The following is a 27,929-nucleotide window of genomic DNA, read 5'->3' on the forward strand; positions in this document are numbered from 1 at the left end:
TAAATAGATCTCTAGCGCCCTCTTGCTGTAGGAAATCTCAACACATCAACAATTTCTACCGCTAGATGAAACCTGGACGCTTCGTGTGTGTGTAAGGTTAATTTGCATATTCAAACCTGGCCGTTGTTGAAAACCGGCAGTGAAGTACAGAGTGAAGCTAACAATGTATCAGCCCTCTTTCCAGTCAAATTATAAAAGTACTTTTGTACTTTGACGAAGTAAAAAAAAAAAAAAAGTAAACAGTTAGAAACATGCATTTATATACTAAACCAACAAGCTGATTTTATTAGTATTTAACAAATTTATTTTTTCCTCTACAAATGCAGACAGTAGTTCAAAATACTCATAGTCAGGAAGAGAAAATTAAACACTTTTTTTTGTTTGTTTGTTTTTTTTTTTGTTAAATCTCATTTAAATAAAAAAGTAAAAAAGCAGTTTTAAATTTACATCATTCCTCCATCACAGATAACAGAAACATGCGAGAGCAGTGCATCATGGGAACGTTTCGGACACATGCATCATGGAAAACAAAAATATCTTCCGTTAAAACAACAAAAATAGTTAAACACCCCATCATGATAACTTTACAGAAAAATAAATAAAAATGCTTGTATAAAAGACTCTACAATGCAACATTCACATCCAGATGCAGGTCTTGATCCTTTTGCTTGTGAAGGCTTGACACAGTTTACCAAGAGATATCTCTGATGAACTGTATCATTTGGGTAGCTTTTGGTCAAATTAGTTTTGGATCCCTGTTGCACAGTATAAAGCCTTTATATACAAATGACATTTCAATTAAATGAAGCATCCATGGAAATATTTCCTGTGATCTACAGTAATTTAATCAGTTATGAGTTTTCAGATTACACCTTCCCATCTTCATTTTTAAATGATTTTTTTCATACAGCCTGAAAATTTTAATTTTCTTTCTGAACTTAAGACCACTGCCTGAGAAAACAACTCAAATATAAATCTAAACTCCAGAAAATGTGCATCTGCCAGATGATTATTGTATCATGTTAGTGGTTTGTGACAAAAGCAGCAACACATCGAGTACATTTACATCATCAAAATCATCTTACAAAAGACCAGAAGATTTGTAACCTCAAATCATTTTAAATCTAATCACAATCTCACTTACTCTCTACAAAACATTTCTGTTAATTAAATCATTTTGTAAATCTGGCCTGAAATATCAAACACGTTGATATAGTTGACAAGACATTTCTGTGAAACTTTGTTTCAATGTCAACATATGCTCTAATGACAGGACGGCACATGCATCGTCACGCTGGATAAAGTTTGCTGTTGCAAACTGAAAACTGAACATTCACTACCAGCAGTTTCATAATTGAAGAAAAAAAAAAGAGAAGAAAACGTACAAATGCCTGACTGTGAAGGGCAAGATTACACGCACAATTATGTTTTATATCCAAATGAATATTTATATCACACACGCACCTGGTATAAGCACAACTTTAAATAATCTCAATAAAAATCTGTAAAACAAAAAAACAAATAAAACAATACAACATATAAAAACAAGGACAGCACATGATAAATTGCATACAGGAAAAGAGAGTCTGAACACATAACACACCAACGATAACAGTTAGGGTCAATGTATACATTTCAGTTTGACCCCTGTGCAGTCCACTAGTGGAAAATACACTATACAAGCCGTATAAGTGCAATGGACTGTTTATGTTGGGCTGGAGAAAATAAAGCTTTATTTACCTACTGATATATTATTTGGACTAATATCATAATGATCATGTCATCATTTGGGACTGTTACATTTCCTTTCCATGTACATCGTGTGTTGAATCATGATCAGATTGGATTTGAGAGTCAGTTTAAAAGTTATTCCCGTTATTTGCGGAGATGAAATAAAAATAGTCTCACACTGGACCATGCAGGGCAGCAACAATGTCCTGAATCCTCATCATCTACAGACATGTATGTATATTTTCCTAATAGAAAAATTCCCTGTTTTTCTAAACCCTCCATTTAAAATTATCCTCTCACACGGGTCCACCCTGACTGATGAAATAATCCGCTCCCCTCCGTCTCGGTGACGCTCCGTTGCCATGGGGGTGGTGGTGGTGTCGGCTGCGGAGGGAGGTGTGGTTGCCATGGTGATGATGAGGGGGTGGGGACGGGGGTGGGTCTCTGAGAGAGGGCGGGACTACAGAGGACTTGATTGGGATGATCCTGGTGTCCATGACCTCACAGTCCACCTGCATCATCATCTCATAACCAACCTGGGATGAGTTATACACCGAATCTACAGAGCAAAAAATGTCCAAAAAATTACAATAAAAGTGGTAGTGGTAAAAACAGAATGCACGTCAAGACTCGTTCACTAACAATTGTGTACAAGTGTTTCACAAGTGTTTCATGCAAGAATGCAGGAAAGGTTCTCAGGTGAAATGTTCACCGGATTCACAACAGATTCGTACGCACGTAAATGTATTCTTACCCTGTTCTAGAAAATCCATATTATTCTAAACGAGGGAGCACACACACCCACAATTAGCATTATATACTGTACATCCTTATGGCATCTGTATTGATGAACGGTGATTTCTGTTAGAGCTGAGTTCAGAATACTACTCGTACTATTTCTGCCATACATAGTATTATGGTAGTATGCCATCTTCAACTCAATTCTGATTCATTTGAGCATATTTTAGTTATAAGGTTCATTTAGCTTAAACATGAAAGATATTCTCTCTCAGCTAATGCTTTTAATTATAAAAGGGGACCTTCTAACTAAGTACATTGCGAAAATATTAATTTCATTTATTTTCGGTCACATTCACAAGTATTTACATTGATATGTAAAACAAGTGCTTAACGGTACTGTCACTTTAAGAATAATGGCAGTTCAGCGTGCGTCTCACAGAAGTGATACGGTTGAGTGCACGGTAACTGGATTGAGTGGAGTCGGATGGCTTCTTTAACGCATCCGTTCTATGTGGGAGTAGAATTAAATGTTTCCAATTTTTTTTAATAACAGAAAGGCTATTAAAGAAACATTATTCAATGACAAATGGACTGAGCGGATCTCGTCTTTTGACGCACAGAACGAGTCAAACCAAACTTTTACTCATAACACTCAAATTGTCTCGCTGCTGAACTTCTCTATATGACTCAATCACTGGAGAGTGAAATCCAAACATTTACCAGCCAGTGGAGAATCACAGACATGTTTAGTCACACAGCATGAATTACTCGCATTGTAGAGGGCTGCGCAAAGAGTAAACGATCGATCCTTGGGTTTTAAAAATGTATATCGGGATCGTTCAAATAAAGCTTGTAATGTGTATGCACGGTTGGTGAATGAGAGCCGTTGAGAGCAGCTCTAGCTCTAAAACAAATATCAACTGACCATTGATGGCCATCGCAGGCATGACCAGAGACATTTTGGGTCGAGAGGTTTTATTGTGGCTGATCGCAGGTAACAGCAGGTGATCCTAGAAAAGACCGAAGAGAAGCTGTGAGGTGACATGGAAACAGGTCGCTCAGATCGGTCATATCAGCGTGCTATTCCTCTTACCCGTCTGAAGGACACGACATAAAAAGTGTCCTCACGACGATCAATAGCATCGAGAAAATCACTGTAACTGATCTCTGGTCCAGGCAACACCTGCAGCTGACTAAAGAGAGAAAAGTTCATTCAATACAGATATTTCCATGTGTCATTTCACTCAAAGACTGCTGTGAGATGCAGCTGTAATTTACCTTTCAATGGAGCGATGGGTCTGAATCGGCAGGTATCTGGAGAAGTTTGTCTTCCTGTGCTGAGCTTTCTGTTAAATATAATGAAACAATGAAAAAAAAACAACAAAAAAAAAAAAACACGTGATCTGATACGAGCTGCTTGTCAATTACACTAATGTTACGTGTACTGCACCTCGTCTCTGCCTGTATACATGTGGAGTCATGCAACAAATGTTCCTGTACTTGACCAAGGGTACTGCATTGTATTGTATTGCAAGAGAAATGAATTGTGTTCCATCACTTTGAATTTAATTGACATTTTCTATTGAAATGAATGGAAGTGCATTGAATGGCGTGTCATTCAGGCTGGTTTTGCTCATGTTGAGATGTCTGTGGTTTCAAACCTGAGCTATTTTAGTCTTCTTCGCTAGCTTGGGTTTTCCATCAGACTTGCGGTTGTTTTGATGCCGATGAACCCACCCACGCAGCTCATCAGCCAACCTGATGCAGAAACAGAGACAGATGATAAAACAGTCTGTAACTAATCTGTATTGCTTCACATGGGCATTAAGTCATGGAGGAGTAAATCACATCAACTTATTAACTCCAAAAAAGTAAGCAAAATGCTTTCAAATTGACAAATAAATAGACATTTCAAATTATTTATGCTTAAAAAAAAATGTAGTTAGTAATGTAGGTAGTAAGTAAAAAATGGGCACAAGTGGGAACAGCTGGTGTGTATTTGTTTTTGTTTTTAATGCTATGCCAGCTTCTGTAACAAATTTTATGGTGAAATCTAGGTTAAATTATAAATATTACAGCTGTTAAAATAAACGCTTTAATGCATGCAATTAACTTCAAGGAAAATGAATGTGTTAACATTTTAATGCAATTAAAGTGTTTACCAATTTTCACATTTGATTCTGACATTTTATTCCACTCCATGTGAGTTCTGAACACTGGCTGGAATAGAGCAGAATTTTTGCGCTGGGTGAGGGGTCATTACACTGATATACACACCACGAACACAGTGATTCCGTGTCAATGATCAAGAGATAGAGAAAGGACCTTGCAACTGTATTTTTGTACAAAACAAACCCATATGGGACCTGTGAAAAGCCACATTCAGATGACACGCTGGAGTAGAGCATCAGCATTCCCACAGCTTCACGTTGCACTTCCGCCTTAGTGCGCTTACACACTAGAGTTAACGCTGCGAGTGCATCGATTTAAGTGGGGATGATGCTTCGGAAGGACGGAAAGGGAAAACGTGAGGGTTTGCGATAGTGCCGCTTCGTCATGCGGCCAAAAGCACTTTAGTTGCAACGCACTCATATGTAGGCATGCGTTGACCAATGAGAATCTCAGAAAGGCGGGACTAGCTATACTGTGAAATTGAAAACACCATGTGGACAAACTCGTACATGCGGTGTATTCTTTCCCTATCCTTTATTATTTTTCTCTGGCCAGCTAAAAAGATAGTAATTGTGGAGAGAGAGCCTGGAGAAGAGTTTCAGTGTTTACTGGTATATTGCTGAAAAGTTGTATTATAGATAGCCACCTCTATCGTCGATTGCTGGTGATTTTCAAACTGAACCTTCCCTTAAGTACAGGCCTTGCAAACGGACCTTACGCACTCCCATGCGTCAAACGCTCCGTCGGAGCTTTCCCTAGTGTGTAAGCACCCTTACCGGACAACGCAGAGTTCAAAGCGGCATGAAAACGCAGCTTCAAGATTGCTGTAGCAAAGTGGATTGCCACAATTAATATAGTGGAGGATGAAGGTTTAAGAGATGTAATGCCAACTGACATAAATATGGAAACAATAGGGATTAGTCATTCAATTAGTCAACCTCACACTTAGACTTTGGGAAATGCAATTTTAGTGCATTTCTATTTTATACTGTGGAATAATTTGATTGGAAAATTGTGCTGATTCGATAATGTGTTGAAAGAAAGCCAGTTAGTCTGCCAGTAGTTTATTAAATTGGTAGCCTATATTACATGTCCTTATTATTTCCTTCCTGTGATGGGGAGGGCCAGACAGAGGCTACAAGGATCCAAATTGAATTAAATTCCAGATGCACAATCAAACAAATAAGGGATATAAAATATGCACTCCTTCAATAATCTACAACATATTACAATATAAACAATTAAAAGTAAACATCAACACTATCATCATCATAATCAACGGGTGATAATTTGTGATAGTTCTGTCATAAATTCCAATATGTCCTAAATACTGTGAACTGCTCTGTAACAGCTACACTCACAAGCCCCCGTGTGCTTGGAAAAAATACAACAGTCATGTTTTCACTCTGAAGGATGCAGTGCATTCACTTATATAATAAAAAGTATACTTTTGAAGTTTGATAATAACATTAGGTCAAATTACGATTCCTGTCTTTCCACCCCCCAAATTTAAGAACTCTTGAAATAAAAAAATAAGACTTTTAATCATCTTTCTATGACCTTCAATTTTGGAAAACTTCATTTAAGACTTTAAGGATCTGCGGGAACCCTGTTTAACTATAAAAGATTATGCGATTAATCGCGATTCTATATTTGTAATCAAAGTTTGTATTTATTTAAATCACCTGCTTCCTTATTTAATCTGTAATAAAAGGATGCATTACAGATGGAAGTAAATACAGGGTATCTGCAGGTTTGAAGGAATGAAATGTAAGACTTTAAGGCCAAATAAATGAAAAATTTAAGACCACTTTTGCAATAAAACAAAATAAACAAAAAACACACTGAATAATTCATTAGCTGGTAAATACAAAACCACTGAGGCTAGTTGGATGTCTCTGGACATGTTTTTTATATTTTATTGTGCATTTGTGTTTTCTTTTTTTAAATACATTAATACAACATTAAAACTCTTAATGAATTCATTTAGAATGCACATAGCCTAAAGTATGTAGCCTATATTGTGACCCTTCTCTTTAGTCACTTGCTTTCCAGCAAGATGTGATGCAACAGACCAATGCTTTGGCAATGTCACCGCTTATGTCAAACACGGAAGTGGTGGCAAAAACCATGCGTAAAAAGTAAACTTTTATCGGATTACATTGTTGAAAAATGATTCCGAGGGCTCTCGTTGACTGCTGTGGCTTCAAGCCATCAACAGAGCTGACTGGACTGAGGAGATCATTTCAACTCACAACTTTGCAGCAAAAATGTATAGCGAACATGATTACATGTTTGTTATTAACTCATTTCATTATAGTACTTTTATCACTAAGAATATATTTGTATTTATGATGGTTTTGTGTCATACTTTCATTTAATCATCTAATCTGTCAAATCTAACGCAACAGTCAGCGGGCTTTCTGCCACTACTTACTGCACATGTGCTGACATTTTTGTAAAAAAGAGAATTGGTCTATAGACCTTCTTCACACTAGCACCATGTTTGATTTTTAACGTGAAAGAGAGTGAGGCTGTGAGGGATAGACTTACAGTCTCTTCAGTGGCACAAACTGTATTAAGCTGTATAAAGCTCCTAGATCACATCTGATTTTACACAACTCATGTTGTCTGGAGTTCTTTGTATACTGAATGTTCTTGGACAGATATTTTATCAATGTTTTTTCCACGTAACTATCCAAAAAACTTTAAACTGCAGAACAGCCCATTGAAGAGACTGTACATATATCCCACACAGATTCGTTGTCATTCTCATTAAAAATCAAAGATGGCGCTAGCGTGAATAAGGTCTAGCATGTGCTGAATAACATTTCTATATTTTTTCCTGGCAGATACCTTTCATAAATACTTTAACAGGTAGTTAAAGGGCAGTTCATTTAAAAATCTGTCATCACTGCTCACCCTTGAGTCTGTATGAATTTTTCTCTGCCGTGGAACAAAAAAGGAGATGTTAAGCAAAACGTTTAGTCTCATTCACTGTAACTGCATCTTTTTTTTTTTTCATTCACTGAAAGTAAATGGTGATTGAAATTCCCTAATATCTCCTTTTGATATCCACTGAAATAAAGTCATACAGGTTTGCAACAGCATGAAGGTAAGTGATGACAATTTTCATTTTTGTGTGAAATATCTCATCAGTACAGCGATAACTCGTCAGTTACCTTAAAAATGGCTGTTTAAAGTTGACAATATGTATTGAAAATTTTAACAGATTAAATTATGAAAGAGAACTGTGCTGCATAATTAGTTATGATTGACAGTGCATCCGGAAAGTATTCACAGCGCTTCACTTTTTCCACATTTTGTTATGTTACAGCCTTATTCCAAAATGGATTAAATTCATTATTTTCCTCAATTCTACAAACAATACCCCATAATGACAACGTGAAAGAAGTTTGTTTGAAATCTTTGCAAATTTATTACAAATAATAAATAAATAAATAAATGAAAAAAAATTAAATCACATGTCCATAAGTATTCACAGCCTTTGCTCAATACTTTGTTGAAGCACCTTTGGCACCAATTACAGCCTCAAGTCTTTTTGAGTATGATGCTACAAGCTAGGCACACCTATTTTTGGGCAGTTTCTCCCATTCTTCTTTGCAGGACCTCTCAAGCTCCATCAGGTTGGATGGGGAGCGTCGGTGCACAGCCATTTTCAGATCTCTCCAGAGATGTTCAATCGGGTTCAAGTCTGGGCTCTGGCTGGACCACTCAAGGACATTCACAGAGTTGTCCCGTAGCCACTCCTTTGTTATCTTGGCTGTGAGCTTAGGGTCGTTGTCCTGTTGGAAGATGAACCTTCGCCCCAGTCTGAGGTCCAGAGCGCTCTGGAGCAGGTTTTCATCAAGGATGTCTCTGTACATTGCTGCATTCATCTTTCCCTCGATCCTGACTAGTCTCCCAGTTCCTGCCGCTGAAAAACATCACCACAGCATGATGCTGCCACCACCATGCTTCACTGTAGGGATGGTATTGGCCAGGTGATGAGCGGTGCCTGGTTTCCTCCAGACATGACGCTTGCCATTCAGGCCAAAGAGTTCAATCTTTGTTTCATCAGACCAGAGAATTTTGTTTCTCATGGTCTGAGAGTCCTTCAGGTGCCTTTTGGCAAACTCCAGACGGGCTGTCATGTGCCTTTTACAGAAGAGTGGCTTCCATCTGGCCACTCTACCATACAGGCCTGATTGGTGGAGTGCTGCAGAGATGGTTGTTCTTCTGGAAGGTTCTCCTCTCTCCACAGAGAAATGCTGGAGCTCTGTCAGAGTGACCATCAGGTTCTTGGTCACCTCCCTGACTAAGGCCCTTCTCCCCCGATCGCTCAGTTTGGCCAGGCGGCCAGCTCTAGGAAGAGTCCTGGTGATTCCAAACTTCTTCCATTTACGGATGATGGAGACCACTGTGCTCATTGGGACCTTCAATGCTGCAGAAATTTTTCTGTGCCCTTCCCCAGATCTGTGCCTCGATACAATCCTGTCTCGGAGGTCTACAGACAATTCCTTGGACTTCATGGCTTGGTTTGTGCTCGACATGCACTGTTAACTGTGGGACCTTATATAGACAGGTGTGTGCCTTTCCAAATCATGTCCAATCAACTGAATTTACCACAGGTGGACTCCAATCAAGTTGTAGAAACATCTCAAGGATGATCAGTGGAAACAGGATGCACCTGAGCTCAATTTTGAGTGTCATGGCAAAGGCTGTGAATACTTATGTACATGTGATTTTTTCGTTTTTTTATTTTTTAATAAATTTGCAAAGATTTCAAACAAACTTCTTTCATGTTGTCATTATGGGGTATTGTTTGTAGAATTTTGAGGAAAACAATGAATTTAATCCATTTTGGAATAAGGCTGTAACATAACAAAATGTGGAAAAAGTGAAGTGCTGTGAATACTTTCCGGATGCACTGTATATTGAAAACAGATTGTATACAAATATTAAAATATATATATATATTATTAATATTATAATATTTATATAATTATAGTTTTGTATATTCATTTTTTTTTTTTTTTTTTATAAAGGAGAAAATACCTGTATATGTCAGATCTAGAGAGATGGAGATATAACAGGTGTAACTCTGCAGCTGAATAGTTCTGTTACCTTTACAATTCTTGTCAAAGGTAATGTGAAATAATGAAGTGCCATAATTTGAAAGGTGTCAAAAGACGCTCCAACCTTGCATACTTGCAAACTGCAACATTGACAGCTTTGTCGATTATAAGCAGAAGCGTTAGTGTTAGCGCATCCCTCGCTTACAGAGATGCAGAATAACGGGTTTATGAAGGTTTATACATGTGTAACATCGTAAGTTCAGTAAAAATGCGCTTCCCTGCATGCGCTCACACTAAACCTCAAGCGTCATCTGCTAAATGATGAATGCACGAGAGAGAGAGGATTTTGACTCACATCTCTATTCACGCCCCAAAATTTAAGACCTCAGCAAACAAAATGTAAGACTTCTTGTAATTTATTTAAGATTTTTAAGACTTTTTATGGCCTTAAATTTAAAAAAGTAAATTTAAGACTTTAAGGACCCGCAGGTACCCTGTAAATAACACGATGGTGTTGCCTTTTCGATTTCAGCTGTGATGAATATAAAATTCCATTCAAGAGTGGTGTAGTTGTGATGATGAGAGATAAACAGGTATATGATGGTGACGTCACAATGGCAGGTGTGTGCTGACCTGAGGGACTCGGAGCGGTTGAACTGCCGGCAGTCCGGTGAGGAGAAGTATCGATCGATATCCTGCAGCAGCAGATCTTTGACATCACTGAACACACCGCTCTGATTCCTGCACACACACACAACAGACGGTCACAAACGCTGATGATGTTCATAGGTGTATGTGTGTGTGCGCGTGCGGTCCGTCTCACCTGAACTGATAGGACAGTGCAGACTCTTTCTCCAGGTCTCCTCTCCTCCATCGGTCCTCTCGGTTGATCCTCTCCTCAGTGGCTTTCTCATTCACAGGTTTGTCGCTCATCTCTTGTGCGTTCTCAAACTCCAGCAGATGGCGTCCTGTGAGCGGAACGGCTGCTTCCTCTAACCCAGAGTCCAGCGTCCTGTCTTTAAGACTGCACATAAAAAAATATATTGTTAACATTTTATAACTTTCATGAACACCATGGTCTGTTCAAATACTCGATTCTGATTGGTTGGAATGCGTGCATTAAAACTGTTTAATGCGCAGGTAGTTCCAGTCAGTTTTAATCACCATTCTATATTATTGCGCCTTCTCTGCTGTCCTCCATAATGAGACATTGAGAGAGTTTTATGCCTCTGTTCAAACGACCTCCAGACGCAAATATAGTTTCAGAGCTGGGATTAACCCTCACATCACAAAACAACATCAAGTCATGCAGTGCTGTCTTTAAATCAACTGTGAAGAGCTACAGGAAACACGGAAAAGACAACAATGTTCATCAGCCCCGTGTTCCTCACCTAAAGTGTTTGAGAGGAAAGTATGGTTTTACATTCAGCTGTTTCCCATGGAGGGGAAGAGAAGGTAACCGGGACCCATCAAATATGTCATTCACTCTCCAGTAAGACAAGACAAGATGATTTATATTGTAATACGAAAAACATAAAAAATGTCTGCACTGCTCAACGTGCGCTAGCGGGTGCCCCGCAACCACACATTACTGACTGAAGCTCTGAATGGAAACTGTTTCATAACACACAGCATTTTGTTGTTTTTTAATCATGTAAGGCCACATTGTGATTTCATTCTTAATTAAATCAATCATGCAACGTTAAATGGACACCATATGGATGTCTCAGAGGTCAAAGTTTGCAGGTTTTGGATGATCTTCTCATTATGAACAGTAAGAGCTACTTTTACAACTGCCACATCAGCAATGCTGGTTTTTCCTCAATGTGAAAATGACAAAGAATAGGAATGAATTTTTCATGAATGAGTGTTTAAATTCACAGTTTACAGTGTGTGGTCTCCAAAAAACATCAATTTTTCCAATTATTCATACAGCTTTCTATTTAATTCATTTTGGGCCTATTAACATTTGGTCACTTCATGCGTTTTTACTGATCGGATTGCTATCCGATTGAATAAGCTCATTCCATTTAAACTTGGCTACATCAACGGGCCCATGTGCACTTGGCCACTTCATGCGCTTTCACTGATCGGATAGCTATCCAATCTTGAAAAGACCAGGTGTAAATGCCCTCCGAAACGCATTCGAGATGGATTGCAATTGCCCAAACCACTTCAGGAGGTGGTTTGAGATGCACTGCAGATGAAACTGGTAAAATATAAATGCATTTGGCTGTTCAAGACGCATATGTAAACTTTACTCCACCCAAAAAGCACTACGTCAGCACAGGGAAAACACAAAATATAACAGCTGCTACCGAGCATTTAAAGATCGGATTTATATCCGTTGGGCGGAGACACATTGATGTGGCCAAGTGTACTGTAAATGGAATGAGCTTATTCAATTGGATAGCTATCCGACCAGTGACAATGCATGAAGTGCCAAGTGTACATCGGCTCTTAAATAAATGTGATATTATTGCACTAATTTGTCTCTGTGTCCGATTTAGAATGGGCAGAACTCTAGATGTGACAACCTGTAGATAAAGTGAACTGTTATTGTTATTATTCCAGTCAAAATTTGCACTGTAAAAATCAGTGACAGCTGCAACTAATCAATGCTGACAAGTGACCATGATATAAGCAGGATAATCCACGGTTAATGTGGACATTAGCTGCTTCGCATTGGGTGGTTTTTTTGCCTCCATGTCATGCATTATAATCGTTTAACTCACAACTAGCCGTGGATTATTCCTTACTTATACCACGCTTAACAGAGATAGTTACAACTGAAAATACATTCATATAGTTATGAATGTCATGAAAGTTTGATTTAATATATTTAAGTGTTGATGAACTGCTAATCTTTTAAGAATTACCAATAATGTGTTACTGGCAAAAAAAGTGTCAAGCAAAGGGGGTTTTCTGTAAAATGAGACCAATATTTTGCAATTAGTCCACTGAATGTGTGTAATGAGCTTTTAAATTTAGGTGTGAAAAATTGCAGCTAGAAGCCCAAAAATGCAGCACAGCTTAAACAATTTGAGCATTCTGAAGCTTTTACGTGACTGAGCCTTTGAATTAGCCGCGCCCCCTCATTTCTAAACCCTGCCTTCCAAAGATACAGTGGCACAATAGCACCCTCAACTAACAAACATTATGAATCGTAGTTTTAATGATCCTCTTCAAATACAACGCTATGAGAACGAGCAAAATGATTGACAGGTCAAAAGCATCAGTGTCCGCAGACACATTTTTGTTTGCCGTTTACAAAGTCTACAGCTGTCACAGAGACCAGTGAGATCTCTCAAGACACTTATTTCATTCATATCTTTAAGGGAGTAGGACATTTTTTTGCATACTTTTACATGAAAAAAAAAAAAAAACGCTTACAGCACCTTTAAGGGGTTAAATCTCACAAGCCTTAAGCACACATAACACATTAACAGTTCTTGGTTCCTTTCGAGCTGGACGTGACAAAAGTAATTAACCATTTGGTGAACAGTTTCAACCGATTCAGCGAGTCATTCTACAGATTCAAATCGATAACTTATGTCTTTATGATCTTTACGCATCGCTGTAGTTTCAGTAGCGCTGCAGGAAACACTGTCAGAATATTTTATAGCATCAACGCAAGAATGCAGATGTTCAAGAAGCTTTAATGAACAGAATATCATGATTTTTTTTTTTGACAGAGCAAGTACTGAGTAAAAACTGGTTCTTGTTTTCCAATCTTAGTCAGCAATGTTTGTTGATAATGGATAACGTGTTTCTTGTTAGTTTAGCATGTGTGTGTGTGTGTGGAGCTATGGTGTTTACCTGACAGGGCCAAAGGTAAAGGTGATGAAGAGAAACAAAGCCATCACACAAACAGCTCTCTTATTGTTCCCTGATACACTCGCCTGCAACACACAATGTCACATACTCAGACACATACTGAAATCCTCCATAACAAGTCACTATTGTCTAGTGTTCTGTACACGAGTGTGAATTCAGGTAAACTTTATAATGGAGAGTTTGTTTGTTGTGTGTGGCATATCAGTCTTAACCTCTTTGCCAGCGAGTCGCAGTCGCAGAGCTTGATTCTCTTTGCGCAGTTGCTCGTTCTCTTGCTGCGCTTCTCGCAGCTGCGCCTCGAGATTCTGCAAGTACTCTTTCTTCTTCTTGCGGCTCTGACAGGCCGATTCTCGGTTCTTTATCATCCGCTGCTGCCTCTTCAGAACCTTCATCTGATCATTAAGACATCAAACATGACAGAGTGATCAAATATTGCCCTCCATTAACAACTGAAGATGTGTTTATTTTCTCTACAAAATCTTCTCATAACAGTCTGTGCAGCCTGAATGCCAGTTAAGTAGGATGGCAGAATGTTTCTTTAAATAGGACAACAAACAAACAAAAACTGCGAGTCGGGCGGAATCAAGTTGTTCTTTTTGTGGTTGTTGTTACTACGTCATACATAAGACAATGTCCACGTTCCCAGATGAAGTATGTAAGTATAGTCCAAAAATGTATAGATGCTACACACTTGCATACCCAAAGAACGTACTTAATTATCGATAGACAAGTAAGTTCTTCATCAAACAAAGTACATACTCTGAAAGTTAGCAAGTTAGGACACAGTATATCAGTACTTTGTAGTCAGGTCAATGTATTCTAGAGTGCAATGACATTATCTGAATGTCCATTTCTAAGAAAACAGAAAACAATCCAGTCTGAGCTGGAATAGAAGGAAGTTACTTTGAAGCTTAAGTATGTAGTGTAACCAGCAGCCAAAGATGTTGATCTACCAGATTCACTGGTATTCACTGAAAGGAAGAAACACACACTGAGAGTGTCACTCACATCAATATCAGTGCAGTTGTTGGCAGGCAGCACAGCCGCTGGGATTATGGGTTTACTGGGGGGCGGGGCTGATGGGCTCGTGCAGTGAGGCATGCTGGGAGATAACGGCTCCATTTTAACAATAGCAGGAGCGGAACCCAGACACACTGACTGAGACAGTACCACTGCAGGAAAGAGATGGAAAAACTCAATACAACACAACTACACAATTGGCAAAAGTTTGACATAATGATTGTTGTAATAATATGTGACACCTGGGCCACATTCACACAGCAGCATAATACGGTTGTCAGTTCTGTTTTGAGTGCTTAATATGGTTGTATTCACACACTGGTCGGTTATCTTCGAGAGTGACAATCGCATTCTATAACCGCACTGACACCCGCAAATTTTCAGGTCTCACAACCGCATTCACGGCAAACCTGTGCTGTATGAATGGAACTGTACTGGACAACTAGTTGTTAGTTACGTCATGTAAAGTGAGAGCCAACCTGCACTGTACACACATGTGTCTCGTGTTTATTTGGGGTTTTGTTAACTCACAGAGAGGGGAAAATTAGCTGTATGATCCGAAGATCCAACCACTGTCTTCCACTGGAGCTTCTTGCGGGCACAAGCCACGGGACACAAAAAGCTGTGCTTTGCACTCAGTTTAAAAGCATTCAAAGCCACTGTCAGTTAATTATGATCTGATGGATGAACTCACACCTCTTTGGGACTTGTTTATTCAATAGCGCAGCATCAATTGTGATAAGACATGTTATGTCTGTCGTTAAGAGGTGTTATGGACGTCGCCATCTTTTACTCACTGTCACTATGGTTACAGATGTTATATTTATTATTATTATATATTATTACAGAGATATATTTATCATAAGGGCTTTTCAAAGGTCAATGTGAAAATGCTTCAGACAAACACTTTGAGTGCTTTCATGTCACAAGATTCTTGCATCCGTCCAGCTGTGTTTGAACGCAAGAACGTGTCCTCATCTTGTGGTGTTTACTGTGGGAAAGTGTGGTTTGTTCTCTGTAAAAGATAAATGTTGCCTATACATCTGGAGTTGCGCTTACTACCCCCTGATGAAAACAGGCGGTACTTCAAGCTTGAAATGTTCTGAGGATAGAAATATTTCTTATTATGGTCCGGGCACATGATTAATTGTGACTACATGTGACACGACTTGCGGGGAAAACAATTTTCATATCGTGGCCATGAATTAAGAAATAGTTCCCACGACCTGTTAATACGTGTGCACGTTTTATTAATTTGCTCCCTCGTTTTTGTTAAATCGTGGCCACGTTTTATTACTTCATGCCCTCATTTTAATTAAATGTGACCAGTTTGTTCGTTCATTTATTACTCTTGCTCCCCCCTTTGTGAAACGTTTCCCAAAAGCATCGTTTGTGAAACCGTTCGCAAATTAACAAACTTAACAATTAACAAAGTGCAACTTAAACTTATCTTTCTGGCATCTTTCACTGTTTATCAAAGAAAGGGGACATTTAATATATTGTATTAATATATTTTGATCATTAGAAAGCCATTTTTTTACAACTGTAACCAGATGATTTATCAATATTTAGACAGGTCTATGAGTAGTTCAGTACTGATGCCCGTCATTTTAATCCTGATCTGGGTGCATTTATTCAGTTTCCAGACTAAGAAAAAAAAAAACAAAAAACTTTAGGCTACGTGAGAGCCCCTTATGATTCACATCGCGTGCATTCATGTTTAATGCATTTATTGTGTCACTTTCCTTAATCTCTATGATTGAGCATCAATACATCTGAAACTCCGTCTTACTAAAGTCATCATTATTTCTTTAATTGAATTCTGTAATAGTTAATACATTTCGGTGCCTCGACAAGGTTACAAACAACTTCCGTGTTTGTCAGTATTTCCACATTATATTCATGTTGAGAAGACTCCTGGACATATATTGGCCAAAGATTCATCACCTTTGGACTGAACAGCTCCCATAACAAAGAACTTAAGTTGTACTTTATAACGAGCGATCTACGTGCTGTTTGGGAAACAGGCGTTACTCCATCATAAAATAACGAGCAACATTAGTTAAGATGATCGTAAAAGCTTAAGTTGCAAAGTTATCGGGAAACCCAGCCGTCGCTCGTTAATTTACGATGGAATAATGCCTATGTCAATGGATACATCAAATTGCAGTGAGCGGGCTAAGCGGAGGGTCAGTTCCACACCATGGAGGATGCAGCAAGCTCTCTCTCATTTTCTTTTGGAATGTAAAGTGTTTGGAAGTTTGGAACTAGAGGTTGTTTTGGCTGATGGATTATTTCAAAATGTTGTCTGTCAAATTGGCAGATAAAAAAAAAAAAAAAAAAAAAAGAAATAAAACCATTTAGGAGGCCTGAAATAGAACTAATGCATCAGTTTTCATTTGAACCATCTTTACATGTCTTCACTCTCTCTGAGAGTATTATTCTTGCATATTATTCTTGCATAAGTGGGAGCGCTCTTATGCAAAAATAAAAAAATATCAAATATAACTAATGACAGTTAAAAAATCAATATAATGATTATTTGTAATGTGCCCTTTGACTGGAAAGTGCATTCTGTACCATGCGCTGGCATTTTGCATAACTGCAATACAAACGACACTCAAAAATGTCTGCTGGTATATCATTCACTCCTGGTACAGAAAGAGCATTTAAGGTCGCGCAACAAATAAACATCATCCATCACTTGGACAATTTGGAACTCTAAATTGCAAAATTTTCCATTATTAGTTACACCATTTCTGCATTAAAAAGTCAGACAGGAAAAAAACAATAAATTGGAGTAGCATCTTGTTCTTGTGTTATAAAGGAAGCAACGGAAGTGTATGTTATGGGTTGTGATGGTGTATTCTCACCAGGTGTCGTGTTTTGGTCGATGGCAGGGACAGGTACAGGTAACGGGACGCTCTGCAGGATGAGGGCTTTAGCTGGACTCGAGCTTTGAGTCACAGGCAGTGCAGCCACACACACGGGTTTGGGCTGTATCAGAGGTTTACTGCTCAGAATGCTGTTGGCTTTTAACGTCGCCGCTGAAGACAGAACTACAGAGAGAGACAGTGTGAATATCAGCTGCTCAAGGGTAAAACCCTAAAAATACAACCTGGGCTTTCAAACAAGAACATGGAACAACGTGTCCAAAGTACATCTGTTGTGCTCCACATAATCACATATGTTCAAAGCATCATTTTAGTTTTTTGTTATTTTATTGATTGCGACAGTTAGAGAGCAGACACAAGGACAAGAGGGGAACGAAAATGGCAGAGTCTTTTAAATAAATGCAGCATTCGGCATTTGCATGAATTCACAACTTTCTAAATTCACTGATCCATGGCTCGGCGATATGATGATATATATATGTATATAGTGGCGACCACGTAAAGTGTCAAGCGATAGAGATTATGCTATATTGTGTATGGTGTATATCGTAATATGTAAATATCCATGTGCGCATCGTGGGTTTTTATGGCATTATATTTTTTTTGACGGCTGTGCAAGGAAATTCAATAACATTCATCTCGTGTTCGCGTTTCATATGCGCTTAATATGCTTTTCGTCGGAAGCATCTGTGGTTCATGTGTGCGTCGCATGCGCTATCTCTGGCAGTCCAGCAGGATTCCTGATATTTACAGGCGAGCGCAGTGTGGGATCACTCGTGCTACTCAATCATTTGATTTCCTTGACCCAGGAAAAACCCTGGGATGACTCTTTAACAAGTCAAGAAAATGAAGAGGAGCTTGTTATTACTGAAAAACAGGTGCGTCAAAGCCGACACGGAGCAGAACAAATGTATTCTGCAAATTTTTGTCATGTTTTTTCAAAAAGTGTGTACATCATTTTGGATATTTTCTGCAAGAAGTGTTTGTTGGATTTTTCTTTTAACTTATGCATTATTTTCTTTGTTGCATTGCTTCGTGAAGATCTTGAGTTTCTTGAAGAATGTTTATAAAAATAATAATAATAATAATATTGGTCAACAACATCAGACTCAAATGTCAAAATGGAATATTTAGCATTACGGTAAGAATGATTTAAAACCAAGTTGTTCCAAATAAAGAGAAAATTATATAAGAGTTTATATATTATATAAATATACAGGTGCATCTCAATAAATTAGAATGTCGTGGAAAAGCATTTATTTCAGTAATTCAACTCAAATTGTGAAACTCGTGTATTAAATAAATTCAATGCACACAGACTGAAGTAGTTTAAGTCTTTGGTTCTTTTAATTGTGATGATTTTGGCTCACATTTAACAAAAACCCACCAATTCACTATCTCAAAAAATTAGAATATGGTGACATGCCAATCAGCTAATCAAATCAAAACACCTGCAAAGGTTTCCTGAGCCTTCAAAATGGTCTCTCAGTTTGGTTCACTAGGCTACACAATCATGGGGAAGACTGCTGATCTGACAGTTGTCCAGAAGACAATCATTGACACCCTTCACAAGGAGGGTAAGCCACAAACATTCATTGCCAAAGAAGCTGGCTGTTCACAGAGTGCTGTATCCAAGCATGTTAACAGAAAGTTGAGTGGAAGGAAAAAGTGTTGAAGAAAAAGATGCACAACCAACCGAGAGAACCACAGCCTTATGAGGATTGTCAAGCAAAATCGATTCAAGAATTTGGGTGAACTTCACAAGGAATGGACTGAGGCTGGGGTCAAGGCATCAAGAGCCACCACACACAGACATGTCAAGGAATTTGGCTACAGTTGTCGTATTCCTCTTGTTAAGCCACTCCTGAACCACAGACAACGTCAGAGGCGTCTTACCTGGGCTAAGGAGAAGAAGAACTGGACTGTTGCCCAGTGTTCCAAAGTCCTCTTTTCAGATGAGAGCAAGTTTTGTATTTCATTTGGAAAGCAAGGTCCTAGAGTCTGGAGGAAGGGTGGAGAAGCTCATAGCCCAAGTTACTTGAAGTCCAGTGTTAAGTTTCCACAGTCTGTGATGATTTGGGATGCAATTTCATCTGCTGGTGTTGGTCCATTGTGTTTTTTGAAAACCAAAGTCACTGCACCTGTTTACCAAGAAATTGTGGAGCACTTCATGCTTCCTTCTGCTGACCAGCTTTTTAAAGATGCTGATTTCATTTTCCAGCAGGATTTGGCACCTGCCCACACTGCCAAAAGCACCAAAAGTTGGTTAAATGACCATGGTGTTGGTGTGCTTGACTGGCCAGCAAACTCACCAGACCTGAACCCCACAGAGAATCTATGGGGTATTGTCAAGAGGAAAATGAGAAACAAGAGACCAAAAAAATGCAGATGAGCTGAAGGCCACTGTCAAAGAAACCTGGGCTTCCATACCACCTCAGCAGTGCCACAAACTGATCACCTCCATGCCACGCCGAATTGAGGCAGTAATTAAAGCAAAAGGAGTCCCTACCAAGTATTGAGTACATATACAGTACATGAACATACTTTCCAGAAGGCCAACAATTCACTAAAAATGTTTTTTTTTATTGGTCTTATGATGTATTCTAATTTTTTGAGATAGTGAATTGGTGGGTTTTTGTTAAATGTGAGCCAAAATCATCACAATTAAAAGAACCAAAGACTTAAACTACTTCAGTCTGTGTGCATTGAATTTATTTAATACACGAGTTTCACAATTTGAGTTGAATTACTGAAATAAATGAACTTTTCCACGACATTCTAATTTATTGAGATGCACCTGTATATATATTTGGAAGTATTTAATTCACAGACTGGCTTATCCAAAAATAGACATTACAATCTGGTTATTTAATATATTAACCAATTTTTTTATTTTCCTACAAAAATTTACTATATTGCGATATATCGTTATCGTGATATAAAATTACTCATATCATGTTATAAGATTTTGGTCATATCGCCCACCCCTTCACTGATCTAATACTCCATCAGTGGGTGACAGCTATCCCACAGCAACACTCGGAGGATACAATCAATATTATTAAGGAATAAAAAAACTTTATCGATTGCATTCAAATCTCCATCGGTTAAAAGATATGCTTTATTAACTCTGCCAGATTACACTGACTATAAAATATTAAAATATAAAAACATTAATACAGACAGATTATACTGACTGTTAGATATAGATACACTAAAACTGCAAATTATACAGATTATAAAATAATGATACATTTATACTGTCAGATTATGATTACAAAATATAATGCATTCCTACGGCCATATTACACTTATTATAAGATATTACACATTATTACAGCCAGTGTTTGACTGAGAAGCAGGCCTGAAATTAAAATTAGCTACAGTATATAGGTTCTTTTGATTTACTAACTTTGTGTTCTGTTTCAGATGGCTTATTACAGCTCAAGTTCTCCAGCCCAGAGCAGTTTTCTCTTTTTCTTGTCAATATTGTTGGTTAATAATTCCTTAATTAATAATTTAGTGTGTAGATGTAATTTAAGGTGAATTAAATTTAAGAGTCAATTTAAATGATTTTAGCCCAATGTTAGTATACCAAGCAACAAAATTGATTGTTGACCGTATAAGCTCCAGAAGAGTGTTGTGCAAGCGCTCTCCATGGGTTCATTAGGGACTCAAAAAATAATACATTTGGTCTGGATAAGATGATGCTTCTCTAATCTGGCCCACAAAAGCAATGTTTTACAGTAAGAATGTCTGTATGAGGAGGGCACAACACAAACAGTAACACACACACAGTCAGTGTCATGTTACACAGGAAGTAACAGTCTTTTTACTTGAATGAGTCATCTGTCCTCGCTGCAGACAGAGTGTGTCCAAATCATGAAGCATTACTGTGTGTGCGCATGCACAGACCTGTGGTTTGTGTGTCGAGGCCGTTGAGTGTGCGAGTCTGTAGTGGGACAGGAAGTGGAGGCTGATGCTGTGGAGTGGTGTTCGCTACGGTCACCTCCATGCTGGCCAGCGGCGGCAGCAGCACGTCTCCATACATGTACGGAGGAGTGGGGGGGTTCTCGCCTTTCACCGTCACCTGAGAGACAGAAACCACATTGCATTTGTTGTGTAAATGCTAGTTTAAACGTCAAGTAATGTGTATCCGATGCCCACTTGCGATCAGATCAGCAGGTGCAAACAGGGCCGTAGTGGCTGAATGTGAGTGCTGGAGGTGAGATGTGAGGAGAGTATGAAGATCTCATCGAGAGATAAGGGCGAGGGAGGGTATCCAAATATTTGCTCAGCTGCGAGTGAAGACAATATGAGTACACACTGAGGAAATTATGTCAATAATGTGTCAAGACGACTTCAAACTGACACGTTCTGTTGAATATAAACAGGAATTAAACCTGAATGTTCAGGTGTATCAGAACCTCCTAAAATATAACCAAAACCATCCCAGTAATCAAACAGACAGAAATGCAAAGCAGTGTGTTCAACATTTCCATTCATTCATGTACCAGATCCTCTTATCCAAAGTGACTTAAAAATGAGCAATACTGCGACATTGTGACCACACAGCCCAGGCTGCTGGGATTTGCTGGCGTTTTACTGCAGCAAATGCAAAATGCTGCCATACAACAGCACTGTCTTGAGTTTCAGTGAAAGATGTGAGTGGTGCGGTGTCACTGCTGAGGAGAAGGCAAGCATCTGCTCGTACCTGATGTTCAGGTAATGACGGTATGGAGCTGTCAGATGTCAGAGATGATGCTGGTGATGGAGGTTCTGTCTTCACCTGGAAAACTACAACACACACACACACACACACACACACAAATGAGGGTAATTCCATGTCAACTCAACCAGAGGTCCCCAGCTCAAAATGTTGTTTTTGATTTGGCTTCCGCGATGGAAACACCTTGTTGATGAGAGAGGTCAACAGAGAATGGCCAGACTGGTTGGAACTGACAAAGTCTACGGTAACTCAGATAACTACACTGTACAATTGTGGTGAGAAGAATATCATCTCAGAATGCTATTCTGAGAGGCGGGTTGGTGCTGTTTTGGCGGCACGAGGGGGACCAACACAATATTAGGCAGGTGGTTTTAATGTTGTGGTTGATCGGTGTAAATGGTGATGAATCCAAAATATTAAACAACATGGATCAATATTTACTGAGGGCATTTTCACACCTGGCTTGTTTGGAGCATTTGTTTTGGAACATGTGTTTTCTCCTTAGTTCGTGTCAATTGCACTTGTATCCGCACCAAAACAATCAGTCTGATTCAAACGAAATCTGGAGCGGTACGCTTGTGGTGAGAATGCAGTCCAACTCAACAGGCCAACAAACCAAACAATATCCCTATAAAAACCATGAACATTCCAGATGGATATGGGTCAGTCCAGCTCAAGTGGTCCAATAATTGTAAAGTTGTTTGCTTGACCATTTTGAGTGATTACATCTATGTATTGGTACTGCAAAACCACCAGGTTTTTATTTTATTTTACTTGGTTTAACCACGACGGCTATCTTTGTGTCATGGCACATGACAAATTTTGGTTATACAGCTGTTTACAGAAACCTCAATCTCTCTACTCAGGATGGTCCTAGCTCCTTGGAACAAAAACTGATCTCTAAAGGGCATTACAAGGTACATGTTCATTTTGCACATTCTTGTTCCTTACACATAAAACTTAAGTCCTAATGTAATGCTCAAGATTGCAGAAAAACAGAAAGAGAAAATTCATCCCTAGCGTCGGACAGAGCAGATCACTGTCGTTCTCCCTAGGGATGAATTCTCCATTTCTGTTTTTCTGCAATCTTGAGCATTACATTAGGACTTAAGTTGTATGTGTAAGGAACAATAATGTGCAAAATGTTTATATATGCACTGCTTAAAGTTGGCCACATTCACTTCCATTGTAAGTGCCTCACTGTAACCTTGATTTTGTATTTTTGTGGTAATCAATATTATGCCACAAATGCTGTCGATTGAGCTGAACATTTACTGAACCCGGAATATTTCTTTACGACCTTATATTGTCTGATATAGGGCTTCAAATGTGACTCCATCCTAAAATCTTTCAATTCTACCAATTATCAATGGTCGAAAACCAAATGTGTGTCACATGATACAAAGCTGCTACTTCTTGTCCAAAACATAATAGGTCTAAAGTTAATGTATTGCTGAAACTAGAAATGCACCTTTATTTTTTTTAACTTTTCTGAAAATTGGTTGATTTGACACTGAACAACATAACCAATATACACTCTGTTTACACATTTATATTTAGTATACAAGTATTATATCTTAGTACCAACCATGGTTACCATGGAAATGTTTGTAAAGGAATAATAATACAAAAACACATCCTACATGTTAACATTTTTAACATGTAGGATTTGTTTTAAATGTACCAATATACACATAAATGTGACTTACACATGTCCACTGGTAGAGGCTGTGTTATTGTCATTTCACCTTTTGTGACTGATATTTCATCTGCAAATAAATGTAAGACACAATGCAGAAGTAAAGCAGATGGAGGGATACAGAGGAAACGGAGATACAGTTAACAGCTCTACATACAGTAGTGGTTATTGATTCCATAAACAGCTCAGCTCTGAGTGCTGCTATTTAATCATTAAACATGAACGTTTGCAGGCCAGAGTCCCCCGCAACAATAAACCACCCTGTGCAACCTATACGCGCTCTTATGGACATCTGTCACAACTTAAAACATCAACTAGTGACCGTTTACTATGTTCAACTATGTTTATGAGATTAGTAACTGATGTACATGTACTTTAGTAAGGTATGAGAGGTTGTGCTGTACTGTGAATATAGGAATGGCTAAATGGCGTTGTGTGGCACAGCGTGAAGTGGAGAGACTTTATTCAAAATATACTATGATTTTTTTTGTGAGAACATTCATGAAGTATCATCATTCCGCTAGAACATATAGTTTCTGACATGTAATGTGGTTGACAGTTGGTCTCTGTGGGTGCTGTGCTGTTATATACATAGAAGCTGGTGAACTGTTCATGCTATAGCTGTTAATATGCCATGTATTTTAGCACAGCTGGAACTGTAGAATTGTATGTAAATAAATTTATTTCTGAATATTATGGGAATGAAATTTTAGTTTCAAACCTGTGAAGTTGTTGTCTAGGTTCTTCCATGGTGATGTGGGGTTATCAGGGTCAAGGGTGAGAACAAGATCACTGTCCAACTGAGAGAGAGAGAGTGTTGTTAGAGGTCAACAGCTGTAACTGTTTCTTCCACCATCACTGAAAACTGTTCCTGCATCTGTACATTTTTCCCACTATTTTACTCTTTCAGCTCAGACAGTATGTTTACATGCACTTAAAATATATATTTCAGTCAGACTAAAGCAGTAATTTGTCTTTTTATAGTGTCATGTATACTCTAGTCCAACTGAAATCATACCAGTCTGATTTTTGCATAGCCTGACTAACAGACTCAAAACAGAGTGATAGCAGCTTGGCTTCATCCAGCATGTATATACACATTGATGGGACAACAACTGGACTCGGCGCTGTGTGCATGCTTGCTTTGAAAGGTGAGGGTTGCCATTTTCAACCATCCCATATAATATGTAATCGTCACGTTGTTAAGACAGCAGAATTGCATTTTGTATTAAATGGCAGATTTGCATTCTTCAAGCATATTGCCACATACTGGACAGAGAAGAGAATTTTTAGTTCTTCTGTAGATGAAAGAAAGTCATACACATCAGGGATGGCATCAGGGTGAGTAAATGATGAGAGAATTTTCATTTTTGGGAGAACTATTCCTTTTAGTCACATTAAGCATTTTTCACGTTACAGGCTTTTTACAATGTCTTGTTAATCAAGTCAATTTATCGCATAATTTAAAATGCCTCATATTTGGCTGGAAGAAAGTTTGCCACCCACATATTTAACCTGCCGTGTTTTAATGTCCTTCTTTTAATTATTTGATTATGCATTGTATCATGTATACTTGGACAGACAGATGAAGACTAATGCTTGACTTGTCAAAAACACACTGTAGCTCGATTTTAACTGCACATGTAAACATACTGATTGTCTGTGCGCAGTACTGTTTCCTGTGTGTGTGTATATGTTTGTGTGGTGTGAACGAACCAATGTGTCATATTTCATTTCTCCTATGAAATGAGTGTCATCCCCCTCCTCCATATCCTCACACTGATAAAGACAAGCATCTGAAACAGACAAATGTATTACAAATACAATAAATATTAATGGTCAAACAATATATCAGCGAGGCCGATAAATCAGCCGATATTCTGACTTTTGCCGATTTTTTTCTTGAGGGTGCCGAAAATCGGCTGCTTGCATGTGAAGCGATTGAGACATGTAAACAACCAGACAGGGTTCGTTTTGTTGTTCCATGCATCATGTTACTACAATAAGACCGGTGTGCAGCACAGTCTTATTTAAACAGTCCGCATATAAGAGCCGAGGCAGATGCGTTTGAGCTCATAATGTTAAAGTGCTCGTCTGTTTCATTCACCATCTCACTCCTCAACAGTTCCCTCTAACTATTAACTGTCTTGTCTAATGATAAAAAGGCAAATATCAATAAAACTAATATCATGTATACCATCTGCTAATATGTGCATATCTCATTTAAACAGATGTAATAAACCAACCTCACACAACTTCAGCAGATCCAGCATCCTGTGGAGTGCTCATAAATCTTCCTCTAAAGCACATATTCTATCAGCCTCTCCTCAGCAGTTCCCTGTAACTTTTAACATTCTATTCTAATGATTAAAGGCAAATATCAATAAAACTATTATATACTGTTTGCAAATATGCAGATATCTCGTTTAAACAGATGTAATAAACCAACCTCACAAAACTTGAGCAGATCCAGCGTCCTATGGCGTGCTCATTTATTTATCTCTAAAGCAAATATTCTATCTGCCTCTCCTCAGCAGTTCCCTGTCACTTTTAACTTTCTTGTCTAATGATAAAAGACAAATATCAAAAATTATATTATATACCATTTGAAAATATGCATATATAAACAGATATAATTCACGAATCTCACAAAAATCCAGCGTTTTCTTCCCGTCGAGTGCTCAACTAATATCTTCCTCTGAAGCATGTATTCCATCAGCCAGAATCAAAAATTTCAGGATCATGATCAAAAGTTCCTCTGATTCACAAATCATGATGGTCACTCCGTGACAATCCTAGCAGGCGATCCAGGCCGTTTAAACTGTCAGGAGATTGCCGATCGTGCTGGATCCGCACAAGCACACGAGTGCAACTTCAAAGTAAAAACGCTTCACGTGTGCTATAAGTAAATGTCTTATTCACTATGCACTGTCAAACTGGTTTGATTTGGTATTTTTTGAGAAAATGCGATTGCTAATGTGGACATGCCATCCATGGTTGCTGGACTACTGTGTGTACTGTTATTTTCTTCTTCCTATCATATTAACAATTTCTCCATGTGCAAATAAATTACTAAAATTTGATGACAAAAGAAATCAGAAGAAACTGCTATCTACCATTTAAAATACAAAGTTAATGTTTTGTGAGAAATTGAGTAAATATAGTGCTAAATAAGAGTTTATTCATTTTTTTAAGTAATTTTATGTCTATGTTATTTACTATATTAAATTGTGTGATATAACGGCATTGTATTGGCTTATCGGCCACCCTGCTCTCTAGATATCAGCACTGTTCATTAAAAAAACCCATATCGGTCAACTACTAATATATATACACCAATTATAATATTAACATGAACAAAGCCAATATAGACATTAAGGATTATTCGTCAGTTTAAGGAAGTTGCCAAAAAAGCAAATGGACAAATGAAAAACTGCAGTGATGCAAAACGGCTGGATATGTGCAGTATTAACAACTGTAGCACACATCTTATCTCCGGTAGGTGAACAACATTTATGTAAAATAATAGTATAGTTTAGCTGGCTAGTTAATCAGAGTATTTCTTTACGGGCTCTAAAAGTGACTATAGATCGCTCCCACTAGGGCAGCACAATTAAATGAAAAACTAATCACGATTACGTTTACGGCTGCCACGATTATGTAATCGTGAAAACTCAATGGTTTCTATTTACAATGTATTTTTGCAGCGGTTGAGTATTCTAACCAATTACTAACATATCCGTTGAGCAATGAAATGGCAATGGCCAATCAGAGATGCTTAAATTAGTTCTCCATCCTATCAGTAATGACAAATGATCCTAATGCACAAGTTTTTAAACCATCTGAATGCCCAGATGCTTGCTTTATGTTCCACCTCTGTTCGCTGTGGCACATATAAATTAATGTTGAAGACACATCACCTGACACTTCATCACCTGAAGCTGTAAAACAAGAGCAAAAAGCACTTTGGAATTATTTTGGATTCATTGCATATTGCACCCCTCGCTTTGAACGTAGATGTTAAATAC

The 27,929-nt window shown here is 38.3% G+C and overlaps 1 protein-coding gene across 1 annotated transcript in view; it reads right to left on the minus strand.

Moving 5' to 3' along the window:
• Positions 1–256: 256 nt before the first annotated feature.
• atf6b (activating transcription factor 6 beta) overlaps positions 257–27,929 on the minus strand; it is a 35,382-nt gene continuing 7,709 nt past the window's right edge. The window contains exons 2-17 of the mRNA XM_051663181.1: positions 25,618–25,697; positions 24,623–24,701; positions 23,912–23,971; positions 22,188–22,270; positions 21,389–21,563; positions 17,453–17,638; positions 14,568–14,731; positions 13,772–13,951; positions 13,542–13,624; positions 10,546–10,746; positions 10,356–10,463; positions 4,134–4,230; positions 3,751–3,818; positions 3,566–3,665; positions 3,398–3,482; positions 257–2,290 (exon numbers count right to left, since the gene is read on the minus strand). Of these exons, the coding sequence (XP_051519141.1) occupies positions 2,028–2,290; positions 3,398–3,482; positions 3,566–3,665; positions 3,751–3,818; positions 4,134–4,230; positions 10,356–10,463; positions 10,546–10,746; positions 13,542–13,624; positions 13,772–13,951; positions 14,568–14,731; positions 17,453–17,638; positions 21,389–21,563; positions 22,188–22,270; positions 23,912–23,971; positions 24,623–24,701; positions 25,618–25,697 (2,012 nt within the window). The 3' untranslated portion in view covers positions 257–2,027. The remainder of the gene's footprint in view (positions 2,291–3,397; positions 3,483–3,565; positions 3,666–3,750; positions 3,819–4,133; positions 4,231–10,355; positions 10,464–10,545; positions 10,747–13,541; positions 13,625–13,771; positions 13,952–14,567; positions 14,732–17,452; positions 17,639–21,388; positions 21,564–22,187; positions 22,271–23,911; positions 23,972–24,622; positions 24,702–25,617; positions 25,698–27,929) is intronic.

The sequence above is a fragment of the Myxocyprinus asiaticus genome, chromosome 30, assembly GCF_019703515.2.
Source record: "Myxocyprinus asiaticus isolate MX2 ecotype Aquarium Trade chromosome 30, UBuf_Myxa_2, whole genome shotgun sequence".
In the NCBI taxonomy this organism is placed as follows: domain Eukaryota; kingdom Metazoa; phylum Chordata; class Actinopteri; order Cypriniformes; family Catostomidae; genus Myxocyprinus; species Myxocyprinus asiaticus.